General features: G+C 44.3%; 1 protein-coding gene across 1 annotated transcript in view; it reads left to right on the top strand.

Annotated features, from left to right (window-relative positions):
- The window catches only part of akap13 (A-kinase anchoring protein 13), a 49,194-nt gene extending 29,283 nt beyond the window's left edge, over positions 1 to 19,911 (top strand). The window contains 7 exon segments of the mRNA XM_084337813.1: positions 500 to 570; positions 2,479 to 2,523; positions 3,037 to 3,087; positions 5,242 to 5,523; positions 9,538 to 9,717; positions 11,059 to 11,377; positions 17,253 to 19,911. Coding sequence (XP_084193939.1) covers positions 500 to 570; positions 2,479 to 2,523; positions 3,037 to 3,087; positions 5,242 to 5,523; positions 9,538 to 9,717; positions 11,059 to 11,377; positions 17,253 to 17,305 — 1,001 coding nt within the window. The 3' untranslated portion in view covers positions 17,306 to 19,911.
- Positions 19,912 to 21,002: the final 1,091 nt, after the last annotated feature.

The following is a 21,002-nucleotide window of genomic DNA, read 5'->3' as shown; positions in this document are numbered from 1 at the left end:
ATTTCATTGTTGATGTATTTAAGTGCATTACAAATCCAACCTATTATTATTATTATTATTATTATTATTATTATTATTATTATTATTATTATTATTATTATTATTATTATTATTATTATTATTATTAATAAAAAAAAAGTATTAAATTGTAAATTACATGTGCAGGGATAGAGATATTATCATGCTTGATGTATCTTGTATCTTTGCTTTATGTCATGTTTAATATTTTGAGTAGGCTTTTTGCTTTTCTTTTCAGTCATACATCCATACATGCAAACATTTCACATGTCCAAGGCATTCATATTGCGCTTCTACTATTTTATGAATTACAAGTATCCCCAATATGTAATAGATGTATTCACAATGCCAAATATCTCGTCTTAGAGGCCTACAGTGAAAGGCCTCTAACCCATCTGTTCTGCCGGTTCTTTTCTCATAGGAGAAACTGTATTGGTTCATGTCTTATACCTTGTTCTCATGTCTGCCTCCCTCATGCCAGGTGACAAAGATGAGTGTGAAGACATGACGGGAGATCTGCGCAGGACCGAGTCTGACAGTGTTCTAAAAAAGGTAGGGTTGTTAATTGTTTTTACCAGGGGTGTGACAAGTCACAGATTTGAACCGATGCACTGGGTACGACTACATCTATTCAAACAGCTTGTACCGAGCAAAGGTTCAGAGGAAACCGCAGACTTCATTGTCAGTCTGATACGACGGTTTTCCAACTATGCTGCTCCCATTCGTGCTGTGTATGTATCCCTCGCGTATCGAGATGCAGACCATTGTAAACGGAGTGAAACTTACTGAGAACGTCGTTCCATTCCGAAACATTTGAGTCCTTTCTTGCATGGAGCACACTGCTCCTGACCTGTGCAAATAAAAGCCTAGGCTAATATTTTTTATTCACAATTAGGTTTTGGGATTGGAACTTTATATTTGAATCTAGAATTTGTAGAAGGCAATCTTTATGGTAACCGTAAATGTAATTGAACGTATTTGTTGATTAAATCAACTATTATTCGATTACCATTACTATAATTAGACAACTATTATCATTACCAATAATCCTCTAATCTTTAGTTGACTAAGAATGTCTTTAGTTGAAGACAGCCCTATAGCAGTGGTCCCCAATACGGAAATATCACCATCATGTAATAAGCAAGGGATAATGTATAGCTACGAGGTCATTGTCGCAAAATAATTGACCGACACGGAGTTTAAAAAACCGAGCCGCCTCGGCGAGGTGTTTTAAACGTCAGTGAAGGTCAATTATTTTGCGATGATGACCGAGTATAGCTATACATTATCCCGCTTATTACATGGCTAACTTACTAACAATATACCTAATTCATTTTACAAAATCGACAAGACGAGATCAAATGCAGACGCAGTTGTTCTGTGTCTCTGTCAGCCCAAATAAAGTGATTATTATTATCGCCGGCAGCCCGGCAGGTGTGTCTAATTGCACTGAAACAGTGTGTGTCAGTGGCCTTGATTGCGAACAGCTGCGCACAGCGGTCATTATTGTTCCACAGAGGTCCGTTATCGAGTAATATCGGACCTCTGACGAGCGCTATTGACCAATCACAAGCAAGCATTTCGGCGAATGTGAAAACGCCATGTAATAATACAATATAAAGAACACAGACCTGTATGTGCGGTAACCTTTATTTACCCAGAAAATATTTAGCTGAGCACCTTTTTACCTTTTTCAGCACATGCCATTTACATTTACACAACACCCTTCTACACACTCATGCATCTAAGTTACATGCGTGAACAGCCGAGGAGTAGGTAGACCATTGAGTTATGGAACATTGAGTTATGGAAGACCTACTACATTTCAAAAAGCCGACTTTTCATAGCAAATCATTTTCAGCGCCATTCTAGCGGCCCCCTGTTGTCTCTCTGCAAGGGCTTGAGGCCATGTGCAGGGCTAATGTTGCCCTCCAGGGTCTATGCTTGAGCACATGACATTAGGGTTAAGTTAGCTGCCTCTCTCTCTCTTTCTCCTATGAATTAGCTGCTTGATTCCTCCTGCCAGGTCCCGTTGCTAACGGCTACCATTAGTTGTGTAAGGATCCGATAGATGATGAGAATAAATGGGCTGCCATTAGGAGCAGTTACTATAGCGGGACCGGGCCCAGTGTGTGGCCGCGCCGGTGCCAGCGAGCACCTCTAATGCGTGGAATGGCTGCCCATGTGCAATCCCTGCTGATGCGTCAGCTTTAATGAACCCGTGCACAATATACTGCATAGGAACCGACGAATTCCCGTGCACGCACCCCCCCGTGTGTGCACTGAAATGCATGTTTAGTATTGCTTATTTGCATACATCCCAAATTCACAATGACATGCAGACCCCGTACACACACAGGATGCACACAGACGTGCACGAATACTGTCCCCTTGTGGGTTTGGATTAGAGGCTTTGTCTTGTCTTGAGAAAATCCTGAGCTCAGTGTGTGTTCTTCACAGGGGGGGAATGCCAACCTGCTGCTGCTGCTGAAGAGGAACAGTGAGGTAAGAACACTCGGACAACTCTCCACTACGAGCAGCTGGCCAGACGGGGGGGACTGGGATGTCAAAAACAGTGTTTATCTGCATTCCGTCCTCCTCGCTGTGATACAGTAGGGCGTTATTTCATCAGGCAGCTTTTCCACCAGCTCTTTTCCACTTGAGCTAGATTGTAGACACGTACTGATCTATCCAATAGGCTTACAGTGGATCTGAAAGTCGAATTTGAACACCTCGATAACCCATGAAAAATCCCTCGGATTCTGTGAAAATGTCATACCCAGCCAATCAATATTTCTTGAGATGTATCCAATACATGTCTTGACATGTTTGTCAAGACCTTTTGAGATGACTTCAGACAAGTCATTGAAGAGATGTCTTAAAGTTCTATAGACATGTCTTCTCAAAATGTCACATTTTCTGAAAAGTTGCTCCTGTTGTGTCTTTTTAAAGCCTCCTCTTCCTCAGATGTTTAATTCATTATGTGATGAAAGCAACCTATTGTCTGTTCTCTTACAGCAGGTGCTCCATAGTGTCATACATCTCCATGACCTGCTCAATGCACTACAGGTAAGGAAGTTCACAGCCTAATGTGTTACATTAACCCTTGCCCTACTACACTACAAAGGGTTAACGCATTCACTACCACACTACAGAAGGTTAACGTACGGTTATGTATATAACCATAGTTATATGAGTATAGTGACGCTCTGCGTCTACTGTAATACTCCATTCCATATCAGTATTAGCACTGAATAAATTTTCACATGCACCTTTACACACCTCATCTGCCTGGCCACACCCCCATCCGCTCCTCTACATAAGCAGGGGTGTGGCCATACTAACAGCTCCTTCCCAAGTCTTTCACCACAAAGGCAAGACCACGGGTCCTCAGTGAGTCCGACGCAGAGCGTCACTATACTCATATAACTATGGTTATATACATAACCGTACGTTATATATCGTATAGCTCCGCTCTGCGTCTACTGGAATACAGGAGCTGAGCAGAGCGGAAGCTCGACAAATGTACCCGCTGAGGCCCCCCACAACCATCAGAACCAGGGAGGACCCGAGCCCCCGGACCCCCCTAGCGGACGACGGGAGGGTATCGGATCCGACTGTGCAAAGAGGAGTTTAGCAACTCAACGCACAGGGTGAGCAGATCGTGGGACTTACCCACGACTACATTAACGCGCAACCCACATGCCACTAGGGAACGAACGGAAAGGAACAAACCCCCGTTACAACCCCTAATATCACGGGGTCAAGAGCAAAAGCCCAACCCCGTGGCAAGGCCGTAGCAGCGGAGCGCGAAGGAGGACCCAGACCCAGGAAGGGACTGGACCCCCCCCCGGAAAAGGGGGCCTGGAGAGGCCAACGACGCCGCAGCATCGAGACCCCACCAGGCGGTCACTAGTGACACCACCCCCCACATTGCCAGCGTATTCGGACAGGGCCCATCCCCCCTACTGCACGCCGCCCCGAAGCACTCAAGAGGCTACACCCACAGCGGGACCAGGCAGTGCACCGGGGAGACAACCCCCAAAAGAGGTCGATCCCTCAATCCAGTGTCATCCCCCATGACATCAGCATTCAGTTCACATTCTGGGCATTCCACATCAGATCGTATGGTCCAGGCAGTAACTCCCAAGTTCAATCCAGTTCCCAGTTCAATCCATTTGTCTGGTTTGAACTTCCAGTACTGGTTGGCATCGCTAACTACATTGCTACCATAATCAAATCTAGTGAATAAATCCATAAAGCACTTTAACCCATGCCAAACCTTTCTTCACTTTTTCCCTCTCTCAGATAACATGATATATACTAGAATTTGATATCTGCTCATACAAAATCACACGTTAAATAAACCAGTGTTCATCGCATTGACCAACATGGCCATGTAAGGTACGATGTCAAACCAGAACTCCATCTGAATTCAGTCATGATATGATCCCATTGAAACCGTTGAACTGTTACCTTATTGCCCTGCTGAATGTTGAACTGTTACCTCATTGCCCTGCTGAATGTTGAACTGTTACCTCATTGCCCTGCTGAATGTTGAACTGTTACCTTATTGCCCTGCTGAATGTTGAACTGTTACCTTATTGCCCTGCTGAATGTTGAACTGTTACCTTATTGCCCTGCTGAATGTTGAACTGTTACCTCATTGCCCTGCTGAATGTGGAACTGTTACCTCATTGCCCTGCTGAATGTTGAACTGTTACCTTATTGCCCTGCTGAATGTGGAACTGTTACCTCATTGCCCTGCTGAATGTTGAACTGTTACCTCATTGCCCTGCTGAATGTTGAACTGTTACCTCATTGCCCTGCTGAATGTTGAACTGTTACCTCATTGCCCTGCTGAATGTTGAACTGTTACCGTATTGCCCTGCTGAATGTTGAACTGTTACCTCATTGCCCTGCTGAATGTTGAACTGTTACCTTATTGCCCTGCTGAATGTTGAACTGTTGCCTTATTGCCCTGCTGAATGTTGAACTGTTGCCTTATTGCCCTGCTGAATGTGGAACTGTTACCTCATTGCCCTGCTGAATGTGGAACTGTTACCTCATTGCCCTGCTGAATGTGGAACTGTTACCTCATTGCCCTGCTGAATGTTGAACCCTTGCCTCATTGCCCTGCTGAATGTTGAACCCTTGCCTCATTGCCCTGCTGAATGTTGAACCCTTGCCTCATTGCCCTGTTCCGACTCTGTGTCCTTCAAGGCGGTGGTGGTCCAACAGGACAGCTTCATCGAGGACCAGCGCCAGGCCCTGTGTGAGCGCTCCTCGTCCAGCACGTCCTCCGCCTCCTCCTCACGGGCGTCGTCACGACCCAACTCCCTCATCGAGCAGGAGAAGCAGCGCAGCCTGGAGAAGCACCGGCAGGAAATGGCCTTGTTGCAGAGGCAGCAAGCTGCCCACGCTGACGAGAAGAGACGCAGGGAGAGGGAGTGGGAGCTGAGGGAGCAGCAGCTGACTGACAGGGAGGTGCTGCTGAACGTACAGGTCTGTGTTTTCTCATACTGTATTATTACATGGTGGGGATGATATTCAGAATAGAATAGAAGTACTTTATTGATCCCCGAGGGAAATTCAGCACTACAGATCGCTCACAATAAACATTTAGGTAGTAAAATAAATCACAAATACGAATAAAAATACAGTCAAGGTTATACATTCTAAAATGTGTACTGTATATACATTCTAAAATATACAGCCAAAGATATACAGTAATATTTTTTTTTGATCCACTTTTTCTCCCATTTTCTATATTTTCTCCCATCCCAATTTCGTATCATCCAATTCAACCCTCCCCTGTCACGAACGCTGTTTCTTGCCTCCCACAAGCCGGCTGCAATGTGGACTAAGTCATACATAGCACAAGTCCCCTCCGGTACTTGAGGTAACAGCAGTCGCATCTTTTCTCCTGCGCAGCTCGATCTCTCAGTGGCGAGGAGTAACGCGTGGGAGGCTCACGCTGCCCCCGACACCTGATTCTACTGCGCAGGCGCACCAACCGACCTGTGGGAGTCGCTGTCCACAACGCCCGATCCCCACCCATCAGTTTCCCACCCCCTAATACGGCCAATGTGTATTAGTATGAACGACCAGCTAAACTGAAAGCAATGTGGAGCGCTGGGCTCGAACAGGCGAGCCCAGCGTCTCTGCATTCGTGGCGAGCGCCTTGCCCACTACGCCACGTAGCCGCCCCAAGATATACAGTAATATACAGTCAAATGTAGATGTAAAAAGTCCAGGGCCCTCATTTATCAACAGTTCTTAGAAAGTGTTCTACTTGGGCGGTTAGGTGGCCGAGCGGAGATTGCGTTCGTCACCAGCCCCGGAGCTGTGAGCTGGATTCGCCTGTTCGAATCCAGCTCACAGCTCCGGGGTTGTCACCAGCTTGGCTGGCCGTCTGCACTAATACAATTGGCTGTATTAGAGGGTGGGAGAAGCTGGCGGGGTGGGTCCGGGTCGTTGTAAACAGCGACTCCTACAGTTCGGTCGGGGCGCCTGCTAAGCGCGGATTGGACGTGAGGGGGATAGTGTGGTCCTCCCACACGCTACGCCCTCTCAATGAGAATCCGCGCTGCCAGGTGAAAAGAAGCGGTGATTGGCTGGACGTGTGTCGGAGGAAGCACGTGGTAGCCTCCACTCTCCCAGATGATCTGACTGTGGGGGGTAAGTGCGCAGCGACCAGGAAGGGACTGGGAATTGGCATACGACTAACATTGGGATGGGAGAAAAATGGAGGGGGAAAAAGACCAAAAAAAAAAAAAAAAAAAGAAAGTGTTCTACTTTCGTTCGTAAGCACAGAATTTAGAATGTGTAAGCACAGAAAAATCGGGATTTATCACACGTGCATAGATGTGTCCCACGCACACCGGCAAGTGGTTAATTAATACCATGGGATTAAAGTTATCCGTCAATTTTCTACCTGCATGGTTTAACATGATTCGTAGAGGCATACAATCTATTTTGATGTCGGTATTAGGTAGCCTATAAATTATTATTATAATTTTTAATATTAATAATTATTATATTACAATAAAAGACAGCTCCGTCTTTTAATACACACATATATTGTACAGTGACGTCAAATAAACACGTACAGTCCCCGCTGAAATAAAGGTTCTGCACGCACGTACCAGCAGTGATCTACAGCAGCTAAAATACACATAAAAGATAGCCACTTATACTATTCTGAGTAGATAATTCATCTGTATCGCAACAGAGTCACGGATCTGGTCGGGGCAGGTAGCATTATGTCGGGAAAATTCTTATGAAATAAACAAATGTGAATTAAAGAATTTAAAATGAAGTTTAGCATATTAAATTGTTTTATAAGCTTATAGCTTTTTCCGTGCTGATTTGAGAAGGGTCCAGCTGCATAACCCGAGAGCAACGCTCTCAGGGCCAAGATGAAATGAATGAATGAAAAACGTTATTTAACAGATTGCAGAATGGGTACAATACAGTACGGCTCAATACACACAATTGTTAAGGGGATGCAGACCAGAGAAAGACGTTTGTCTTGTTTACATCAGGGTCCCCCATTTTCAATTCATATTGATTTGATATTGATATTGATTCAATTCATATGAATAAGATAGCCACTTATACTATTTTGAGAGAGACAGCAGAGAGACAGACAGCAGAGAGACAGACACCAGAGAGACATACAGCAGAGAGACAGACAGACACACAGACAGACACTGTTCCACAGTGTGTGTGTGTGTGTGTGTGTGTGTGTGTGTGTGTGTGTGTGTGTGTGTGTGCGTGCGTGTGTGTGACTACTAGTCTCCTAGTAGAGACTACCCCCCCCCCCCCCCCCCCCCTCTGGACCACCTCCTAGTAGAGACTCACCCCCCTCTACTGCAGTGAAAGGGGGTCCAGAGGGGGGGGGGGGGGGGGCGTGAGTCTCTACTAGGAGGTGGTCCAGAGGGGGGGGGGGGGTGAGTCTCTACTAGGAGACTAGTAGTCACACGCGCGCGCACACACACACACACACACACACACACACACACACACACACACTGTGGAACAGTGTCTATCTGTCTGTCTCTCTGCTGTTTGTCTCTCTGCTGTCTCTCTCAAAATAGTATAAGTGCTATCTTGGCCCTGAGAGCGTTGCTCTCCGGTTATGCAGCTGGACGCTTCTCAAATAAGCACGGAAAAGGCTATAAGCTTATAGCTCCAATTTGGGTCCCAAATTGCGGTACAGGAGGTGTCTCGGGTATAGCGGACTCTAGTTAATATTATGTTCTCTCTGCAATTAGACTGCCCCTCATTCATTCATTCATCCCTCTCTGCTATCTCTGAAAACAGTTCCCCGCGAGCGCAGTCAGTGCACCCGATAACGCTATATATAAACCATGCTGCATTCATTCGAAAAGAAAGACCTATTCCAAATGCTATATTTATAGGGTTTGACAATAATTACACTACTGTCGCTATTTTACAATGAACTATAATGAATTACGGGCCATACAGAACATGCCAGTGTTATTTCTGTATTGCAATATTCATATTCTACCACCGGGCGCCAGGTACGCACGGTCGGAGCTGTGTGTAAATATACGCACAAAGTCAAGCACAAGTTCAAATTGATAAGTCCCACACTTTGCTTAGAAATGATCGTACGCACGGGTTACGCACATATCTGTGCGTACGCAACGTTGATAAATGAGGGCCCAGGAAGATATGCAAGAGTTTGTACTGTTACTCTGTGCTCAGTGAGGCGTTATATAGTCTGATGGCTGTTGGAATGAAGGACTTCCTGTGACGTTCAGTGTTGCATCTTGAACATGCTCCTTCTATCGGCCAAGTAGTGTGTAGTGGGTGGGAGGGGTTGTCCATGATGGCGTGGAGTGTAGCAAGGCTCCTCCTCTCTGACACCACCGCCAGAGAGTCTAGCTCCACCCCCACCACGTTACTGGCCTTCCTGACCAGCCTGTTTGCGTCCCCCGCTCTCAGTCCGCTGCCCCAGCAGGTCACAGCGCATTTCCATACTGGGGACTCATTGTGAATCTAATGGACCACTGCTGTAGGGCTGTCTTCAACTAAAGAAATGTATTAGTCGACTAAAGATTATAGGATTATTGGTAATCGTAATAGTTGTCTAATTATAGTAATGGTAATCGAATAATAGTTGATTTAATTGACAAATACGTTCAATTACAATTACGGTTATCACAGTGATTGCCTTCCACAAATTCTAGATTTCAAATACCTAGTTCCAATCCAGAAGCCTAATTGTGAGTATTTCTATGGTGCCAGAGATTTGCTTGTCATTTCCCTGTAACGATGAATGACTCATTCAGCATAAAATATTTAAAGAAAGAAATAATGTCTGGTGACCAATTAGTGGACTTATTGACTAAGAGGGAGAAGCCCTATGGCCACTGCTGCGCGCTGCGTCGCCCCAGGAGTAACGCGCCTGAAGTATGTTCTCGGTGAGAGCTGTGTGTATGTCGGTTGTTTTTGTGCATGTCAAATGAATGCTATGGATCAATGCAGGAGGAGGAGGCGGGGAAGAGGCACAAGGAGCTGGAGGAGGAGAGGCAGGAGCTGCAGAGCAAGAAGGAGGAATACCAGAGAGACCTGGAGAGACTGAGGGACGCCCAGAGGAAGCTTGAGAGAGACCGGGAGATGGTCCACCGTGAGATGGAGAGGATCGACCAGCTTCGCCTGGCTGAGGTGAGGAAAATGGCTTTTAGATACATGTAACTTCTACGGCCCCTGAGGGACTATTTGTCCTGTGGAGAAAACACAACACTGTATGGCAGGTGAATGACAAGTAAGTCATCCTGATACAGAATACAGTAGAGCTCTGCTAAACCAGGTCCGTCAGGAATAACCACTCAAACCCAGTGAAGAATTCAGATGGCAGAAATAGGTTAGAATAGGAGGATATGTATGACAATAATATGAAACATACAGTACATGTTAAAGATCTACAGTATGCACTGTCCAATTTGCAGTTGAAAGGCTTTTGTATTAACAAGGCGATTCCGACAATTACACTCAACCATTAGACTACGTTAGTGTACCCTATGTATATATACGGTACTGTATATATCATGAAAGTCATGATGTCCCTTAAATGGGTTTGGAGGTAGTGCTGGTTTTGCCTTCTGTGTGCAGTCCTCCCACTCCCTCTGGCTAGATTACTCTGTCACAGATCAGCACCTTGACCTTCCCTTCTAAATAGCCATTCGATATTATGGCCGGCAAATGGAACGGCCTGCCTGGCTGCGGCGACATGAACAAAAGATGGAGCTTCTGCTGTTCAATGAAAGCTCTATTTCTCGTTCACATTTTCCCTGGGTTTGATTTTGATTTAGATTTTTATTACGGATCCCCATTAGCTGGTGCCATAGCAACCAGCTAGTCTTCCTGGCGTCCACACAATTTTTTTTTAAATTTTATTATTGCAAAACTAAATTATTAAAAGTCAGTACTCAACACACAATGCATAATGAAACTAACAATTAAGATGGCTAAAATTACATGCAAGCACAGAAACAAATTTAAATTAAAAAAAAGAAATAAATACTTTACAGTGTTAAATACAATTTAAGATTATTTTAAAAAGTTAATCTACTGTAAATGCAGCAGAGGTTTTGAGGCAGGTTGTTCCAAAGAGTTAATGCTCTAAAAATAAAAGATCTCCTTAAAGTGTTGCTTTTTGGACCTGGTTGATAGTTACATTTGTATGTGTGTATGTGTAGTGTAAATCTGTAGACCTTGAGTCCTCATTAGCTTCATTAATAGCTCCTTTAGTGCAGGATTCAAGCGAAGTAAACATACATACATACTGTAATAAACAGCACATTCCTTTTAATTAAAAACCCCATGTCTTTCTTCAATCCCTGATACCAAAGATTCCCTTAAAGCAAACCTTGCATCAAACTTCAAACCCAGCTTCACTCAAGTAACCCTCCAGGCCTCCCTACTCTCATTAGCTAACACCCTGCTGTGTCTGCCCCCCTCCCACCCCCCTTCCCCTCCCCTTCCCAACACCACCACCACCACCAGAAACGCATGGAGAGGACTCCCTCCAGCACGTCAGATGACTCCCTTCAGTTCACCAGCACCACGTCTCTGGAGCGGGATCTACAGCCAGGGGAGCTGGAGCTCTCCTCTTCCCCCAAGAAGGACTCCCTCTCCAGGCTAGAGGCCCGCGAGGCCAAGCCCAAAGGGAAGAGCCTCAACCCCTTCGCCTCGGTCAACTCCGGCCTGAAGAGTGGCGACAGCCACAACCAAATCCCTGGCCGCCTGCTGCAGCTGGCAAAGAACAAAGACAAGAAGGACAAGAAGAAGAAGAAGGGCAAAGGAGGGAGCGCTCAGTCAACAGGTACATGATGGAGGGATGGGTGGATGGATAGGTGGGTGGATAATTGGATGGGTGGATGGATGGTTTGGATAGGTGGATGGGTGGTTTGGATGGGTGGTTTGGATGGGTGGATGGGTGGTTTGGATAGGTGGGTGGATAGTTAAATGGATGGTTTGGATAGGTGGATGGATAGGTGGGTGGATAGGTGGATGGGTGGTTTGGATAGGTGGGTGGATAGGTGGATGGGTGGTTTGGATAGGTGGGTGGATGGGTGGTTTGGATAGGTGGGTGGATGGGTGGTTTGGATAGGTGGGTGGATGTATGGTTTGGATAGGTGGGTGGATAGGTGGATGGGTGGTTTGGATAGGTGGGTGGATAGGTGGTTTGGATAGGTGGGTGGATAGGTGGATGGGTGGTTTGGATAGGTGGGTGGATAGGTGGATGGGTGGTTTGGATAGGTGGGTGGATAGGTGGATGGGTGGTTTGGATAGGTGGGTGGATAGGTGGATGGGTGGTTTGGATAGGTGGGTGGATAGGTGGATGGATAGTTGGATGGATGGGTGGTTTGGGTGGATTTCTTTCTTTCTGATTTTACAGGGACAATGCACATTAATAAGCATTGCTGTAAATGTGCCAATGTTCTCCAAAAGGCACATTTTCAAATGTTGTTGCTGAGCCAGGTGTTTTTAAATAGCCATTAAAAACAGGAAGACATAAAAGCATGCAAACAGAAAAACAAACTCATAAGACATGAATATAAAACAAGCCAAATAGTTGTGCAGTAAGACACACATGAAGCAGATGATTATACATGATAATACATGATGAGCAATTAGCCAACATGACATAGTTATATACAACAAGACATTTAGCAGGCAAGACACAATTATGGAAAACAAGATAAACATTTAGCAGATAAGACACAATTATAGAAAACAAGACAGCATGATCAGACAACATACAGTTACACACAAGACATGAGCATTATCAGACAACACACAGTTACACACAACAACACACAGTTACACAACAAGACATGAGCATTATCAGACAACACACAGTTACACAACAAGACATGAGCATTATCAGACAACACACAGTTACACACAAGACATGAGCATTATCAGACAACACACAGTTACACACAACAACACACAGTTACACAACAAGACATGAGCATTATTAGACAACACACAGTTACACAACAAGACATGAGCATTATCAGACAACACACAGTTACACACAACAACACACAGTTACACAACAAGACATGAGCATTATCAGACAACACACAGTTACACAACAAGACATGAGCATTATCAGACAACACACAGCAACACACAGTTACACAACAAGACATGAGCATTATCGGACAACACACAGTTACACACAACAATACACAATCATTATCGGACAACACACAGTTACACACAACTAGACATGAGCATTATCAGACAACACACAGGTACACACAACTAGACATTAGCATTATCAGACAACACACAGTTACACACAACAATACACAATCATTATCGGACAACACACAGTTGCACACAACTAGACACAGTTACACACAACAAGACATGAGCATTATCAGACAACACATAGCCAGCAATAAAACAATTGGAATCCATGCAGTACAACCATATAGACAGAGGGATTAGAGTGAAGAGACATCAACCTGACACACAGACAGATAGACAAGCCAGACAGATGAGGACAGACAAAGCTATAGGTATGATGACACACCTGGTTGCCTTTGAACCAGGTTTTAAGATTATTCATGAAGGAGCGGTAGGTGGTAGTGGTACTATGTAATTTATCTATTGATGGATGTTGGTGGTGTAAATGGAGGGAGGGAGGGATGGATGGATGGATTGATTGATTGATGGATGGGTGGATGGATGGATTGATGGATGGATGGATGGATGGATGGATGGATGGATGGATGGATGGGTGGAAGTACCGCAGAACGTATAGGGTCAGTTATACTGCAATTTAAATCACTGCAATTTCTCCTTCACATATATGAGGAGGCATATAATCATTTTAGGGGATTCGTAAAAAAAAAAGGTTTGGACTAAATGGAGCAAATCTGCTCATTCTAGTGAGTTTTCATAGCAGTAATAAATTACATCTGCAAAGCTGTAAGACAATGTTCACACTACAACCACAGCCCTTACCATAAATAATTGTATTTCGGGTTGTGTTTTGCAAGCGACCTTGGGTTTCTTGAAAGGCGCTATATAAATTTGATTTATCATTATTATTATTTACGCTTGTCAGATTTCTCGGCATGGCACAGAGTTCTCCACAGCTACCCAGTTTGTACAATGGCCTCAAAGCATACGCATGGTCACATGTTAGGGATGTTATGGATGTTATGGATGTTATGGATGTTATGGATGTTATGGATGTTATGGATGTTATGGATGTTATGGATGTTATGGATGTTAGGGATGTTATGGATGTTAGGGATGTTATGGATGTTAGGGATGTTATGGATGTTAGGGATGTTATGGATGTTGTGGATGTTATGGATGTTAGGGATGTTATGGATGCACGAGCCTCACAGAGCTTGGAAAATTAGCGGCTGGACAGTCACATTAATAGTTGTGAGGCTTTTCTCTTTGTATAGCGAGGGGGGGGGGGGGGGTCTATTAAATAAAAAAATCGAGAAATAACTAAAGTGCAGCAATGTGGATACTGTAGGGTACTGGCTAACCTCCAGAAGACTTAAACCAAGAGTACAGTAGAAACGTGGCATCAGTTTGAGTTACAGGAGAGAATGCTCACAAGGATTATCATAAGAACAAAAGTTGTATTATTTGTTTGCATGTAAAAGCTAGTAATTAGAATAATTGTCTTACATTTCTTAAACAGGAACATGGTGCTGCCTTCTTTATGTGAACATGTCAAAATACAACCCTGGGCCTGGATGAAGTCCCTTTCTGTGCCCTGCACCGCACTGCTTGTCCATACAGGCTAGATTTATTAATCCCTCGATTCATTTTACAGTACATTTATAGAATGACTACTCGTCAGCGAGCAGCCTTGACACCACATGAACTAAAAGTCACCACATTCGCCCTAAAATGCCATGCTAATGTCTTATGTGTCACTTGTTTACTGAAAGGTTTTGCCATTGTAATATAATTAATATAAGTATCGGAGGAAGATTCCTTTTTAGACATTGTATTAGGACACAATATAGCAACTTTTCAGGAGAGAAAACGAAAGATTTTCAGGAAAATAAATGCACCTCAGATGTCGGCACCACATTTACGGTATGTGGTGTTTAACCCTTTCACTGCTGCACTACCAAACAGTTAACCCTTTCACTGTGACAATACACAGAAGGTTAACCCTTTCACTGCCACACAGCAGCCGGTTAACCCTTTCACTGCCACACGACAGAAGGTTAACCCTTTACTATCATCACACAACCGACGGCGACTGCCTCCCCTCTCGCTGCGATGCATTTAGAAGCACAGACGTGAGCTGGACAATTTGAGGGCAAGCCGAGAGCTTATTTGAGCGTTTTCCAACTGAATGACCCACAGAAATCTAAAGGAGCAGATCCACCCGTATTGTCTGTCTTTGCAATTATATCCACTGCTGCAACGCGCCTGGGGGGCGACGCAGGCCCAGCTGTGAGGAGGAATTCCTCTTGGCACCAAAATGGACGCAAAATGGGAAATACCTTGACGTCACAACGTCACAAGTTTATGCCCATAATGTTGATCAAGAGTGGCTCAAATTGGCAGACAGATGACCCAGATTCTACGGTTGTTCCCACTTACACTACGTTTATTAATCTAGTTCTTAACCGGGGAGACCGAGGAACGACGAATGAAGGAATATAGTGAGGACACTCCCCCCTCACAACCGGGCATGTGTCAGCCCCCCATCACGTCACAGCTGTGAAATAGTTGTATAGACAGACTCACTCAAAGAGTCTCGGCTTGCCCTCAAATATCGTAGCTCACGTCTGGATTCTACACTTCTGTTGACTTTGCATTGTAGTCGGAGGAGAGGCGCTGCCCAAACAGCATGCGCTCATGTGACCTGGTCCAGCAGGCCTGCAGATGGAGTCCAGGCAAATGTTCTGCTTATCATCATAGGACTTTTTAAATGTTGAAGATTGGTATTGGTATTACCCTTTTTGGACACATTTTCAGATACAATGGAAGCCAAGGGCAGTGGTTAAGAAAATCATTTCTATATAATAATAATTTCTGCTCCCGGCTGCCCATGGGGGGAAGGACGACGGGATGGGTTAGGCACAGAGACCATCGCATCGGCGACTGAGAAAAGACAATGCATGTGTGTGTGTGTGTGTGTGTGTGTGTATCCCGGTGTGTGTGTGCCACTCCAATTGCATGTCCAGTTTGTTGCATGCCGATTAAAGACCCCCTAAAGAGGTCCTGCATTATTATTATTATTACATTTGTCAGTAACGGTGAAATATTATGAAAAAGGGCGCCTTGATGCTTGTATCAAGACAAGAATGTCTTGGAATGCACATGTCAAAAAGACTTTAAACAAAGTCTAAAATTATTTCGACTGCACAATGCACCTGGTTTATCCGCCATCATGTATTAATTGCTGATTTAAACATTTCAACTACATGGTTATTTGCGCATAATATGTCAGCGCGCCTGTGTGTGTGTGTGTCATTCCGAAGTGCCTGGGTGAATGGATGGATAGATGGATGGTAGCGCTGTCCTCAACTAAGGACATTATTTTGTAGTCGACTAATATCCATAGAAATCTGTCAAATAATTGTATTGTATTCAATCAACAAATCTTTTAAATTGTGTTTTCTCACACTGTTGTCCTTCTGCCACTGAATAATGTAGGACTTATTTAAATTCATCAACGCATTTGTGTGAATATTATCACGTTGTCAGGGATGTGATCGTGCTTTTCTGAGAAAGTATCAATTGACCCCGAAAGAAAGTACAAAGAAATGACTTGCCTACCAAAAAAAACCTAGTTGACGAAGATTGTCACGACTGATTAGTGGACTGAGAAGGATGGATGGATGGTAGGATGGAAGGGTGGTAGGCAGCATGGATGGATGGATGGATGATAGCCAGCATGAATGGATGGAAGGGTGGTAGACATCATGGATGATTGAATGGAAGGGTGGTAGACATCATGGATGATTGAATGGAAGGGTGGTAGACATCATGGATGATTGAATGGAAGGGTGGTAGACATCATGGATGATTGAATGGAAGGGTGGTAGACATCATGGATGATTGAATGGAAGGGTGATAGACATCATGGATGATTGAATGGAAGGGTGGTAGACATCATGGATGATTGAATGGAAGGGTGGTATACATCATGGATGGATGGATGGATGAATGGAAGGGTGGTATACATCATGGATGGATGGATGGAAGGGTGGTAGGCAGCATGGATGATTGAATGGAAGGGTGGTATACATCATGGATGATTGAATGGAAGGGTGGTATACATCATGGATGGATGAATGGAAGGGTGGTAGACAGCATGGATGGATGGATGAATGAATGGAAGGGTGGTAGACAGCATGGATGGATGGATGAATGAACGAATGGATGAATGGAAGGGTGGTAGACAGCATGGATGGATGGATGAATGAACGAATGGATGAATGGAAGGGTGGTAGACAGCATGGATGGATGGATGAATGAACGAATGGATGAATGGAAGGGTGGTAGGCAGCATGGATGGATGAAAAAACTACAAACACTACGATGATGACTTCATCTTTGACGGCCAATCTGAGAGGTATAAATCAGGAATGCCACAGAAAAGGGAGAATTTGAATGACTTGAATGAAGTCTTGTGTTACTGACGATGGTGACGATGACCTCACGCTCTCTCCTCCTCCTCTCCTCAGATCCCCAGCACCTCCCCGAGCCTCCTCTGGATGGAGAGATCTTCTTCTGCTGAAAGACCTCCGCTCCTTTGCTATTAACACAATGCAACGTCCCACCAGCTGAATGTACGGCCAAGCCGCCAAAGTGCCCAAAGCCCTGTCATCCCTGAGCACCCCCACACCCCACACACACACACACACACACACACACACACACACACACACACACACACACACACACACACACACACACACACACACACACACACACACACACACACACACACACACACACACACACGCACATCCCCAAATGCCACTCACCCACCTGTGGAAAAGAGGAAGTGGAAATTGACATATCACGTCCCCGATGTGGTCTCCTAGTGATAATAAGCTCCACGTGCAATTATCTGTCACTCACTCCTTAGATCTGGCGACGGATCTGTCAGTAGGAGTTTTTCCAGACACCACTTTACTTTGACACGTTTGGGACTGTTCACCTGAGGACAGAGCGAGGACAGGTATTTGACTCGGGGACAGCGGGTGAAACCAGACTCGTCAAGCATTTCTCCCCCGCAACATCAGTTTTCTCTGAACGAAAATGTATGTATGTTTTCTTTTGGATTTTTTCTTTTTTTTTGGAAACCGCCCACAGTAATGGAATACATGAAACATATCTTGGCTATGTCTGATTTTTCCATCCAGATATTCCAGTGCATTATGCTGCAAGGGATGGAGATTTTATTTGATCCTGACAAGTTGTCTCTGAATAGCCTCTTTATGTGGTCATCATCTTTCATGTGAGGTGAGACGAGCAGGTCTTTTTCTGCATCTTTTAATTGCATAATATTGTCCCGCGCGCAGCATACTAATGTTCTACCGGTCTGTTCCGAGTTGAACCTCATTCTGTGCTCTGTAGATACTCACTGTTGTTGAGTCTTAACAAAATGTGCCCACAGTCATTTAGAGACACACCAGAGGCTCCAGGAAAATTCAGTTAAAGGTTAAAGGAGTTGGGGGGGAAAAAACGAAACAAGGAGGACATTTGGTTTGCATGTTTTAGAGATTTACTGGTGGGGGGGGGGGGGGGGGGGGGGGGACTGGTCCCCTCATACGGCCTCAATCGGGTTTCAGTGTAATTAGCATTTCATGTTGTGAAGCACTTCAGTAATTATTATGGTGCATTTCAGTTTTTAATTTTGTTTTAATTTGACATAATTATCAATCGTCTTTTCTTTTTGGGCCCCGGTGCTCGTAAAGTGATCCAAAGCATTTTTATTTTTATTTTTTTTAATGTATTGATCAAATACAGCATATTTGTTTTCCAAACACGTGTTAGTGTTTAGTATTAGAAAAGGCTTAATTACTGTGTGTGTGTGTGTACATTATTTGTTTGTAACAAATCCCCATACGGGCTATATTTTTTGTCCTATTTCCTATGGCCAGATGTATTACCTGCTGGACGGGTATTTATTCATTCATAACGGTAAAAAGGACCCCCCCCCCCCCACACCATCCATCGCCGAAATCCCACAATTAGCCACGATGGAGCGCCAATGGCTGCTTGTTTTCACTGCTTATTTCATCTCTGTTGTCATCCTTTGACCTCTCTCACTGCTGTTCTTAAAAATTGCTCTGTCCGTGTCGCAGATTTCATCATTTCATGTCTTGAGTTTGTTTCTCTCTGTCACAGAGTTTCTTTTTTTAAGAGGCTTACTGGGTCAGTGAATTAGTTGCTTCACGTCATTTGTTTATGGCTTTAGTGTAATCCTAACGAACACACAGAGGAGACTGGAGAGTCTCTTTTGGCCTTCTGGATATGTGCTTGTGTGGTTCGTCTCTACCACTAGGGGTCACTGTACTAGTGACTAAATCAGTACCCCATCCCCCAACCCTACATATGCAATCTGAGAGCCATAGAAAGAAAAAGAAAAAGAAAAAAGCAGGGATTTCTTTTTCTTCCCTCCCAGAATTCCCGCAGTGAGGAATTGAAAAATATGTTATTCAGGCCATTGCCATAAGGAGATAATTTAATGAGACTGGATACCGCACCTTCTGTGGGGAAGTGACAGTGTCCCTGTGGCATTAGTAATTGGCTGTGGATACAAATAAGTTGTCAGAAGTCATAATTGGTTATTAAACTGAACCAGTCTGTAATGGCTGTAATATAAAAGGTCCTAATGTCTCAGGAGACGGACTAGACGCAGTGTAATAACAGTGTGCCTCTGTAAATGGGACAATCAACAAATGCAGGACAAGAAAATGAATTCTCCCCCCCCCCCCCCCCCCAGAATGATGATAGGCCTATATATTTGACAACCCTGTCTACCAAGTAAACCTCGCATAGCCTTATATGTAATGATAAAATGCACTAGAGTACAGCCCAGGAGCTTCTCAGGAGAGAGACAGTAGGTTTTATACCTCTGCGTTGAGAGTAAGGAACACTTTGTACTAAAAAGAAGGTACAGAAATGTTTTCATTCTGAATAATGTAAAAAGAAAAAAAAAGGGCAAAACGAATATGTAAATATGACTTATGTACAAAAGAAAATCAAATGTAAAAGTATTAATTATTTGTTTGATTTGTGATTTATTGCAACATTTTGTAAGAAGGCTTTATTTATCTTTGATTCTCACCGTTTGGGTGATATTCAGTGTAAAGTCATATTTCCCTCATAATAAAAAAAGGAAAAAAAAATATTATGAAAGATCATTCTTGTGAGTGGTTGGCTCGTCGTTTCCTGTTACAATATGTGTCAGTTTTCTTGTACAAGTGACAGCAGTGCCAGTATACAGTAGCAGTAGTGTCTCTTGTTTCATTATAGAAAAAGAACCAAGTGTCTGAAACTCCCCTCTGTGCTGCTCTGTCTAATTCAGAGAGCTGTCCCATTCACTTAAGGGGGGCGGGTGTGAATGTCTGTGCCTTGGCCCTTCAGTGATGTGAAGAAGATTCCTCCTCTTGCCTTTCACACATTGGGGCACACTGTATAATTTAGTCTCTCTGTGCGGGCTGACATCTTGTCATTTTAGCCTCACAACTCATCCAGACGCGTAGCATTGATTCAAAGCAGAGCGCCCGGCTACGGGATGGCGTCCAAATTCCAAAACTGTCTCCACTCGGTGGCTGCTGCGTTCATTGTGATTGATTGATTCTAATTCGAGAACACATCATTTTAGATTTCCGCCCCATTTATCAAGACGGTTCTGACTCGACAAAACGAGGGCTTCCTCATCCGTCTGCGCTGTAGCTGACACCTGAGGTGCCGTGCCTGCCGGCGACAGTGACATCCAAGCGCGAGGAGAAGCAACGAGTCTATAACCACAACCAGGGCCGTGTTAACCCTTTCACTGCCGCACTACCAAATGGTTAACCCTTTCACTGCGACAATACACAGAAGGTTAACCCTTTCACTGCCACACTACAGAAGGTTAACCCTTTACTATCACACTACCGACGGTTAACCCCCCCCCCCCCCCCCCCCTTGCACGCGCACATAGTAAAGTAGCGGCATCGTTTCACTAGCATAGCTCAGTTTGACAGGGTAGCGGAATAAATTCAACCTTTGACTGAGCTTCATGCGCCACAAATCAGATTATTGCATGTAACAATGTTACATTACCTACTTAGTCACAAGTCACAACACGACAAAATACAAGGTAATGATTTTTACAAAGTTACAAAACACAAGCCTTATGCATAATTATGCAATAACGTGCCTACAATAGATACAAGAGTCACACACACCACTACAAGTTTGTATTTGCTCATGAC

Source organism: Notolepis coatsorum (assembly GCF_963971535.1).
Source record: "Notolepis coatsorum genome assembly, chromosome: 20".
Taxonomy (NCBI): Eukaryota; Metazoa; Chordata; class Actinopteri; order Aulopiformes; family Paralepididae; genus Notolepis; species Notolepis coatsorum.
This window is presented reverse-complemented; position numbering and strand designations above follow the sequence as displayed.